The 10,883-nt window shown below is 32.6% G+C and overlaps 1 protein-coding gene across 1 annotated transcript; it reads right to left on the bottom strand.

The window, feature by feature from the left end:
• Positions 1 to 521: 521 nt before the first annotated feature.
• Etfb (Electron transfer flavoprotein beta subunit) lies at positions 522 to 10,310 on the bottom strand. The gene is made up of 5 exons (XM_076492116.1): positions 10,151 to 10,310; positions 7,376 to 7,534; positions 2,979 to 3,137; positions 2,137 to 2,199; positions 522 to 707 (listed from the first exon to the last, which is right to left on the bottom strand). Exons 1-5 carry the CDS (start codon positions 10,202 to 10,204, stop codon positions 522 to 524), a joined length of 621 nt encoding a protein of 206 aa, XP_076348231.1. The 5' UTR covers positions 10,205 to 10,310.
• Positions 10,311 to 10,883: the final 573 nt, after the last annotated feature.

Here is a 10,883-nt window from a genome sequence, read left to right as displayed (position 1 = left end):
AGAAGTACCAGTACCACTCGATCAAAACGTTTTACCCTAGTACCATATTAAAACAGTTATAGAATAAAAACTAACTTGCGTTCTAGTTCCACTTAATCAAAATATTCTGTTGCATGCATCAAAGTGTAATAAAATATCTATTTATAGGATGAATTAAACTTTTTTGTTACATTGAAAAACTAATAAAAAATATAAGCTTAAAACATTGTTTTTGGCCTTCAATAAACTATTCCCAAAGCATCACTACACTGTGTGTGTGTGTGTTTGTACTTATTTATATACATTTATGGCATAAATACATAATTTCATACTTTCCTTTATGATACCTTCATGGAGTTCGGGGAAAAAAACAGTCCCAAATTTTAGTAACAGCTACTTTAACAAAAACACCCATTCAATAATATAACTTACTGCTTATAGTGAAGTTAAGCCTAACTGCTTATAGTCAAGTTAAGCCTAACTGCTTACAGTCAAGTCAAGCTTAATTTGTTATAGCTTTAGTACAATAACTTTCAGTGTTATTATGACAGAAGAAAGGGAGAGCTTACCATGATATTGGGCAAAGTTGCATAACGTGGTTCATTGAGACGCAGATCAGAACTAAGCACAGCGGGTAGCTTGGCTTCGATGTATTCGACACCTCCGTCAACCTCACGCTGAATTTTTAGAGTTCCATCCATTTTTTCAATTTTTGATGCAAAAACTCCCTTTGGAAAAACAAAACAAAAATTCAGTTAGTAAAATTTGTGTTTGAGGGGAATCCTGTGCTTTGCTACAAGTTTAACACATGCAGTTATTTTAGCAATTAGTTTATGTGGTCAACAATTTGAAATAATGAAACCAACAGTGAAACAAAACAACAGCATTTAAGAAAATGTTATATACGATTAGTACTATTATATGTTAATCACACAAGAGATAAGTAACTGGTGTAAAAATAAATAATTTTGTTAATCCTAACTCTAATCTCATACATAAATGATTCAAAATTACACTTCACCAATGTAACACAGTTAAGCCAACATTGTTCACCTAGTTCGATAAAAGTGTCTCAACCACTGCTGTGTTTGTTATTTCCCAGCTAGCATGAGAGACCTAATATAAGTGAGAGGCCTCATCAGTATGGTTCACATAATGTTAAACACTTACTTGTGTTTACACTTACAACAACAAACACTCCTAAGTTCCAAAAGTGTTCTGTCCCATAATACTGACCTAGACTTTAATAATTCAAAGTAATCAATTTTTTATTATAGTTATTTCAAACTTAACCATGATTATGTGGTCACTTATAAAATGTGCAAGAAGTGTCTAATAATTACACTAAATTATGTCTGGATCTTGAAGAGTACCTTACGTTACAGAAAACTTATAACTTGAACTAAAACTACTGATTACCTAAGAGATTTCCTGTTGTAGCAGCTGCCATGTTGAAGTTACTAACACACATATTGATACACCTTACCTGAGGCCAGTGAAGAACAACAGTTGGCATGCTGAAGTTACTAACAGACAAATGTTGCTTCACCTTTATGAGGCCAGTCAAGAACAACAGTTGGCATGCTGAAGTTACTACCAGACAAATGTTGCTACACCTTAGTGAGGCCAGTCAAGAACAACAGGTGGCATGTTGAAGTTACAAACAAACAAATGCTGCTACACCTTAGTGAGGCCAGTCAAGAACAACAGGTGGCATGTTGAAGTTACTAACAGACAAATGTTGCTACAACTTAGTGAGGCCAGTCAAGAACAACAGTTGGCATGTTGAAGTTACTAACAGACAAATGTTGCTACACTTTAGTGAGGCCAGTCAAGAACAACAGGTGGCATGTTGAAGTTACTAACAGACAAATGTTGCTACACCTTAGTGAGGCCAGTCAAGAACAACAGTTGGCATGTTGAGGTTACTAACAGACAAATGTTGCTACACTTTAGTGAGGCCAGTCAAGAACAACAGTTGGCATGTTGAGGTTACTAACAGACAAATGTTGCTACACCTTAGTGAGGCCAGTCAAGAACAACAGTTGGCATGTTGAAGTTACTAACAGACAAATGTTGCTACACTTTAGTGAGGCCAGTCAAGAACAACAGCTGGCATGTTGAGGTTACTAACAGACAAATGTTGCTACACCTTACCTGAGGCCAGTCAAGAACAGCAGCTGTCATTTGAGCTGTTTGGTTTGCATCATCATCAATTGCCTAAAGAGATAAAAAAAATGCAATTATAAAAAACACACAAATAGCACTAGTAAGTTGGACACTAACATAAATATTAATTGCCATGAAAAATCTAAATTAGTAGAATGGTAGACAAAATATGACTCACAACAGTTTAATACCTACAAGATGATGCCTATAAATACTTGGATGTCTCATACTTCATGAATGCAGTGAGAAACAGTTGGACCCCAGGGTTCTCAAATAATGTTTCTAGGGCCTAAATCATGATTTGGTAAAAACAATGTTTACCTCTTATTTATTTCAATATTATTATAATTTTGGTTAGGTGGTATTACTGAATAAATAACTATTATAAATTTTATTTCTTGAACAACATCTGATGTTTGTATGTATAGGAAAGTTAAGATGTTACACAGTAATGGCTGAAATAAAAGAACATGTAGACAAACACACCCAAAACAAATGGACAACTCTGTGAAAAATTTTGGCAAATACACCCTAAACAGAGGGACAACTCTGCAATTATTTTGAACAAACATACCTAAAACAAATGGACAACTTTGTGATTAATTTGGACAAACACACTCAAAACAAATAGACAACTCTACGATTAAAGTACACAAACTCTCCTTCTGTCAAGAAAGCTCCTGTTATGGGTTTCTTTTTACAATTTATTAATCTTTATAATCTGAACGTTTTCTGAAACAATTTTGACAAAGACTGCAGACCAAAAGTATCATTGTCACAGACACATCTTTGTTTCTGTCCATTAAGCATATAAAGAAGTTCATTTGTACCTGTTTTCCTAATATTATGAGATCCACTTTCTCTTCCTGAGCCAACTTGGCAAGAATTTTGGAAACATGGATAGGCTGAAGTGTTTCATATTCCTTTCCACTTATTTCCACGTGTATGCCCCTATCCACACCCATTGCAAGAGCAGTTCTTAGGGTTTCCTATAAATCACAAAAAATATGCAAAATTAAGTTGCTAAACTATCATTTCTTTAAGAAAGTTTGCAGTATTTCTTCTATATTTATACAGAAGTGTGATACTAATCCAATAAAGAATTAGAAGACAGTTAACTGACTAGTTCTGAGAAATCTGTAGATTGTGATAACCAATTAATTATTAGGCTCTTACAACTATTTTCACAAGATTGGAATAGTTGGAATGATCAAAAACAGTAATGATGTAACACGCTAACTGGGTTACTCGTGTGACAGTTTACTTAAATGTTATTTGACCAATCAGGTTTTTATGCATCACCAATTGACATGATCGATACATAATTAATAAACTGTGATGATTAACTGAATTCACTTTTCAGCTTTAGCATGTTTCATTCAGCACAGAATCCTTTCCAGGAGACCATGGACTTCACTAATCAATTATTATTCTAATCTTTGTACCATATAAGCAACGTATAAAATGCCGAAGTGACATTTAGAAACAATGGAAGATTTACTCACTTATTACTCACCTGTTGGAACAATACCGTCTACACTTTTCCACAAGTATTGTTCCAATGAATTCAGTATTACTTTAGATGTTTTAGGGGTGTTTACAACAAGGTATCAGTAACTACACAGACACTCAAGTGCTTCAAATTCAACTAATCATATAATAACAACTCATTTTGTTTATTGAATAAGTGAATATAGCCAAAGTAAAAATATAATATTTCAGACAGTCTTGAAGTAACTTAAAGTCAATCAAAATAATAACATAAATCTATTTTGTAAAACAACAGTTCTGTCAGTTTTAATGTCACAAAATCTGAAAACCACTAGGGAATGAAAGTCTGGTCGGATAATAAAGTATCATTATGCTGACACTTTAAACAAACTAGAAAGTCTGGTCAGGTAATAAAGTATCGTTATGCTGACACTTTAAACAAACTAGAAAGTCTGGTCAGATAATAAAGTATCATTATGCTCACACTTTAAACAAACTAGATAGTTTGGTCAGATAATAAAGTATCGTTATGCTGACACTTTAAACAAACTAGAAAGTCTGCTCAGATAATAAAGTATCATTATGCTCACACTTTAAACAAACTAGATAGTTTGGTCAGATAATAAAGTATCGTTATGCTGACACTTTAAACAAACTAGAAAGTCTGGTCAGATAATAAAGTATCATTATGCTCACACTTTAAACAAACTAGATAGTTTGGTCAGATAATAAAGTATCGTTATGCTGACACTTTAAACAAACTAGAAAGTCTGATCAGATAATAAAGTATCATTATGCTCACACTTTAAACAAACTAGATAGTTTGGTCAGATAATAAAGTATCGTTATGCTGACACTTTAAACAAACAAGAAAGTCTGGTCAGATAATAAAGTATCATTATGCTCACACTTTAAACAAACTAGATAGTTTGGTCAGATAATAAAGTATCGTTATGCTGACACTTTAAACAAACTAGAAAGTCTGGTCAGATAATAAAGTATCATTATGCTCACACTTTAAACAAACTAGATAGTTTGGTCAGATAATAAAGTATCGTTATGCTGACACTTTAAACAAACTAGAAAGTCTGGTCAGATAATAAAATATCATTATGCTGACACTTTAAACTAGCTGTTGTAATATCTGTTTTTTTTATGGTATAATACCAGTTGACTTTTTTGAGAGAGACTTCCACCATGATAACATTTTTACTTTTATATCAATCACGTTGTGAAAACTGAACAAACAAGCTTTGAAATGGTTGTAATCTGAATGAATCGTACAGAATATATTACAATTATCTTACCATTTATGTATTTATTTATTTTGCGTTAGGACTAATCAAATAGTTATAATATTTATAAATAAATATTCATGTTTGTTTTCTAAACTTTTCAAAACATTATAATTGTCACATCACTTACATTTTTACATATACCTTAAACTCAACTACGTTAAATCATCTTTCTCAAAAATTCTATCTTCTAAACAATGAAGACAATTCATTAGCAAGCCTCTGCTGTAATAAAGCAGTTCTAAACAATACAAGCTCTGACAAACCATTGTTAGTGCGTCTAGGAGAAAACAAATCACAAATACTAATCACTATATTGTTTAATACAAGTAATCACTTATTGGTTGAGGCCTTGACTGGACTGCTGTAGACTCCAGCTGTGTCAGTTTCAGAGGACATCATAAAAGTTTTCTATGGTAATTAACAGCCTAATGAAATGAAGACAGTGACATCTAGTGTTTATTTTTAATATGATAGTGTAATATGTGTGCCTTTTTTTTTTAAATTAATTTCTATCAATAAAAAGATGGGTCAAATCTCCTAGACTCTTCCCCAGGTCCACACTTGCATATAAAACATTAGAGGATCATGTCTCCCTAGAAATCTTCCCTATTTAACATTTATACAGACAAAGAGTTGATAGTGGGTTCTGCCAGCCAGCAGTTCAAAATTAGTGACAACAATGGATAGCCTTAATAGCTGTGTCAGAAAGAAAGATAGAATGGGAAAATTTGGTGGTAGTGGGATTTGAACCCCAAACCTTCAAATATAGCCAATTTTGAATAACTGATTACTGTAATAATCAAAAAGAGTTTACTGTAACAATTAATTTTAATTAATTAACTGTTGAAATAAGTAAAAACATTAAAATATTGTAAGAACTAAATCTTGTGTAACTGTTGACAGTGACATCTGGAACAACTAATTAAACTTACAGGATTATCTTGGTGACAATAAATTTAATTGTATCATCTATTATTAGATAACACAACAGTAATCACTGTCCATAATTAATCTGATTGATTAAATTACAGTTGTAAAATTCATTCAAGTTACACAAACTTACATGATATAGTTAAAAATTACAAAACACAAAATGACACAATAAAACAGTGATATGTAAAATTAATGTAATTAAACCGTCATGAACCATGTGACAAGTAACTCAAACAACGTCATGAACCATGTGACAAGTAACTCAAACAATGTTTCACACATTAACATTATAACAATCAACACAATACAGCGATTCACTTAGTAACTACTGGACGATTCTAAATGTTGCTACAACAGCGATTCACTTAGTAACTACTGGACGATTCTAAATGTTGCTACAACAGTGATTCACTTAGTGACTACTGGACGATTCTAAATGTCGCTACAACAGTGAATCACTTAGTGACTACGGAACGATTCTAAATGTTGCTACAACAGTGATTCACTTAGTAACTACTGGACGATTCTAAATGTTGCTACAACAGTGAATCACTTAGTGACTACAGAATGACTCTAAATGTCGCTACAACAGTGAATCACTTAGTGACTACGGAACGACTCTAAATGTCGCTACAACAGTGAATCACTTAGTGACTACTGAACGACTAAATGTCGCTACAACAGTGATTCACTTAGTGACTACTGAACAACTCTAAATGTCGCTACAACAGTGATTCACTTAGTGACTACTGAACGATTCTAAATGTTGCTACAACAGTGAATCACTTAGTGATTACAGAACGACTCTAAATGTCTCTACAACAGTGAATCACTTAGTGACTATGGAACGACTCTAAATGTCGCTACAACAGTGAATCACTTAGTGACTACTGAACGACTCTAAATGTCGCTACAACAGTGATTCACTTAGTGACTACTGAACGATTCTAAATGTCGCTACAACAGTGGTTCACTTAGTGACTACTGAACGATTCTAAATGTTGCTACAACAGTGAATCACTTAGTGACTAGGAAACGACTAAATGTCGCTACAACAGTGAATCACTTAGTGACTACTGAACGACTCTAAATGTCGCTACAACAGTGAATCACTTAGTGACTACTGAACGACTCTAAATGTTGCTACAACAGTGATTCACTTAGTGACTACTGAACGATTCTAAATGTTGCTACAACAGTGAATCACTTAGTGACTACTGAACGATTCTAAATGTCGCTACAACAGTGATTCACTTAGTGACTACTGAACGACTCTTAAATGTTATCTTTTACAGTAGATTTCAAAGACAGACCAAGTATCAGTACAAGTTATAATATCATGTAATAATTCTCCAAAAATATTTTAGTTTTGTCAGGAGTGGGTGTGCAGGAACTGTGTTTGTACACTGACCTGGCATGGTTGTGGACCACATGACACTGAAATGTTTGTACACTGACCTGGCATGGTTGTGGACCACATGACACTAAAATGTTTGTACACTGACCTGGCATGGTTGTGGACCACATGACACTGCTATCACTTCACTGGCTAGTTTCTTCTCTTTCATCCTTACAGCTTCTTCCACTGCTATCTCATCAAATGGATTAAGGCTGTGTTTCACCCCTTCTGCAACCACTCCCGTCTTATCAGGCTTCACCCGAATCTGTGGAATCAAGATTTGGTACGTTAAGGCATGAACCCAATTTTTAACAACATGTAGAAAAAAATCAAATCAACTTATGTTTCATGAATGGTTGTTTTATGTATTTTCTAGTCTTCAACTTACCTATCAGATGTTAACTATAAACGTTATCTGCTCCAACAAGCATCATAAAGGAACTAACAAAACGAGAATCTATAAACGATCGAGTCTGTATTCACACAATATAAACTTTGTATTAGTGCTTTTGCAGTTATCTTATCTGAAAATCACTAACATTAAACACAGAGTTTTCCTTTTCCATATCTTGTACCGAGTTGATTCTGTTCTAATTACTAGAGATTCGGAGGTTAATATAAACTGCTCATGAGAAGTTTGTTTGGAAGAGTAAAGAACAAGCTTTGATAATGCGTATCTTGACTCAGTTACTTCAGTGTTTAAATTATAAACTTAGAGAACTGGTGGAAATTATATGAGTTAATTAATAATTAAGTTCATTCATTAATTACTTTTCACTGATCAGTTATTCTCACGGGACTTGAATAATAACTGGAAACATTGTTTTTGACGAGATATTTTCCAGGTTCTAGCTCTAACAGGTAGTTGAATAAGCTTGAACTGCCAAGGAAGTAAAACAGCAATATTTGGATTAGTTCATTATTTTTGTAACATTGATTGTTTTAATCATAGTTTTGATGCTTATAAGTAATCAGAGACTAAATTAGGTCTAATTATCTCCTCCATGATCCATATTTAAATTGTTTTTTGTTTTTTTTTATAACACACAATATGTACTTATTATTCACTGAAAAAACACCAAATCCCATGACATGTATCTGTACAAATCTTGTGATTACTCAACAAACTTTGTACATTTCTATTTTCAACAAGTACAATATTCTGGATAATTTTGTTCATTACAGTTAGAAACAATTTATTAATACATTTTGAATGTTAACAATAAAAGGTATTTATTTGTAATTTATAAAATCATCTCATCAAATTACTTTCACTTTTTCTTTAACTAACATTCTTGGAATGCATGTGAAAAATTCCACAGCAACAGACTGCATAATCCTAGTACTAAGAAACATACAGAACTGGAACTCCACCAATATAATTGTTAAAATTTCAAACATTCTCACCCAAATCAAGGAAATTCCTATGTGCACAGTTTATTAATTTACATTTTAAAATTCTTGAGACTTCAGTTAGCTTACTTTTGATTAGAGGTTATTAACCCTTAAACAGCAGCCATCATAAATTAATGTCACAACCTATGACATTCCCCACCATTTGAGAGTTAATAAATGTACTACCTTAACTTTAGAAGTTGGGTAGAAATCTTTGTTCACTGTCATTCGTTTTCTTCAGTTACTTACAACACTGATACCATTTATGTATCTCATAACATTTTGAACACTATATATATATAAATTTGAACTTTTTACACCTATGTAAAAGAGTTTTAAAACATTTTTACTACAAGCCTAGCTATCACCAGTCTGCAACTTTACATGCTTTAGATTTATACATGATTTAAAGAAACTGGCTTACCATTTAAAACTGCTTATGAATATCATCATTAGAACTGAACATGTAGCAATGGTGTTACCTAAGCCCAAAATATTTACTTTGAAAACAAATTGTTAATATACATTTTTGTCACAAAAACATTCTCCAGCCCACACATAAAGTTAAAATGGGCTTACGCTTAAATACTGAGATGTTACCTAAAGTGTAGCATTTAATAAAAAATAACAATGAAAGATCAAATGGAGCCAAGGTTTTTAATAGCCACATTTATTTGGAATTTAAAATGAAACACTAAATGTGTAATAAGTTAGATTTATTTTGTTTTAAGAGATAAATTGGAAACAACTCTGTAACAACAGTTGTAATCCTTTAAAAGCTGTTAAAACTATATGTGCACTATGAATATTTATTTATTTTTTCTGGAGATCCCTTAACTGGTTGAAGTGACTAGAATGGCCATCTACTACTGGCTACGTTTTTCTTGTTCAACGTTTAATGGCATAATTACATGTACAATATCTCCTACATAGTGTGTTTTAGAAGTGTTTTATCCCAGCTAAATGTTAAATTAAATAAAGTTGGAGTTATTTCTAAATTAGAGATTGTTTATACTTCTGTTTTTCTTGCGTACGTCTGACTTCCTTAAGCCTACAACAGCAACCCATGATTACGTATCACATGACTTTGAAATGTAATTTGCTGAGCTTGTGGCGAGCAATCACGATAACTATACATAAACAAAACAAAAATGTAATTTATTTTCAGAAATTCATAAAAAAATTAAGCCATAACTATTCGCTTTTACTTTAGTTTCTATACTAATATAACTGTTGCATTAAGAAACAATAAGATCACAAAATGAAACTAAATCAAGGTCATCTTACGGCAAGCTAAATAGTAATAGTATTAACTAGTCTTACATTTGTAGGCCAATGCCACATAATACATAGTAACGCACTTCACTTTCAATTTTGTTGTGTTCGACAAATTAATAATTAACTTCGGCTAAATCCTAACATGATGAAATATGTTACAAATACAATCCATATTAATAATATAGTACGACAAAAATTAAAAACGTACTTTAACTGCATAATCGATTACTCGCTTACAACCAACCAACACTCGCACGGCCATCTTCCATCAAAGAAAACTAAAGCCTGTCGTGCTGCCTCTCTTTGGACAGAAAAGGAGACTTGATAAAAGAAAAGAGTTCGGAAATAAAAAGATAAATTCTTTTAATGGTTTGGTTTCTTTTGAATTTCGCGCAAAGCTACATAAGAGCTATCTGCACTAACCATCCCTAATTTAGCAGTCTAAGACTAGAGGGAAGGCAGCTAGTCATCACCACCTACCGCCAACTCATGGACTACTCTTTTACCAACGAATAGTAGGATTGACCGTCACGTTATAACGACCTCATGAGTTGAACGTCTTAACCTATCTGGCCATGACAGGCCAATTCTTTTAATAAACAGATGTTGTTGTATTTGATTTATAAATATTGCCAAACATCGAAACAAAAAATTTAAAGTGTATTATATATTATGATTTCAAATAGCTTGAAAATGAGTTGAATTTTAATTTAAAAGTTAATTAAAATTTCGATTAATTTTTGTGGGCCTAATCTCTCAGTTCAGAACTAAAAACCTTTTTAACATCCAAGTAACAGAATATTACACCGATAATTAACAGTGATATACAACGTGAGAAATCATCAAAAGTAATCACATCTCATCTTTATCTTCCAAATATCATCTTTTGGTCATTTACTGACTTTAAAGCTTTTGTCCCAAATACTTTTTAGCTCTGCTCA

The sequence above is a fragment of the Tachypleus tridentatus genome, chromosome 3 (assembly GCF_004210375.1).
Source record: "Tachypleus tridentatus isolate NWPU-2018 chromosome 3, ASM421037v1, whole genome shotgun sequence".
Taxonomy (NCBI): Eukaryota; Metazoa; Arthropoda; class Merostomata; order Xiphosura; family Limulidae; genus Tachypleus; species Tachypleus tridentatus.
Note: the sequence above shows the minus strand (reverse complement) of the source record. Positions and strands in the feature narration are given on the sequence as shown.

Bases quoted from the DNA above. Each gene is read 5' to 3' on its own strand.
- Etfb (XM_076492116.1), bottom strand. From the start codon at position 10,204: ATGGCCGTGCGAGTGTTGGTTGGTTGTAAGCGAGTAATCGATTATGCA. The intron at 3,138-7,375 runs GTCAGTGTACAA...TGTGATTTATAG, and splicing joins GTGGTCCACAACCATGCCAG to GAAACCCTAAGAACTGCTCT. The intron at 708-2,136 runs GTAAGGTGTAGC...GTTTTTCCAAAG, and splicing joins CTGTTCTTGACTGGCCTCAG to GGAGTTTTTGCATCAAAAAT.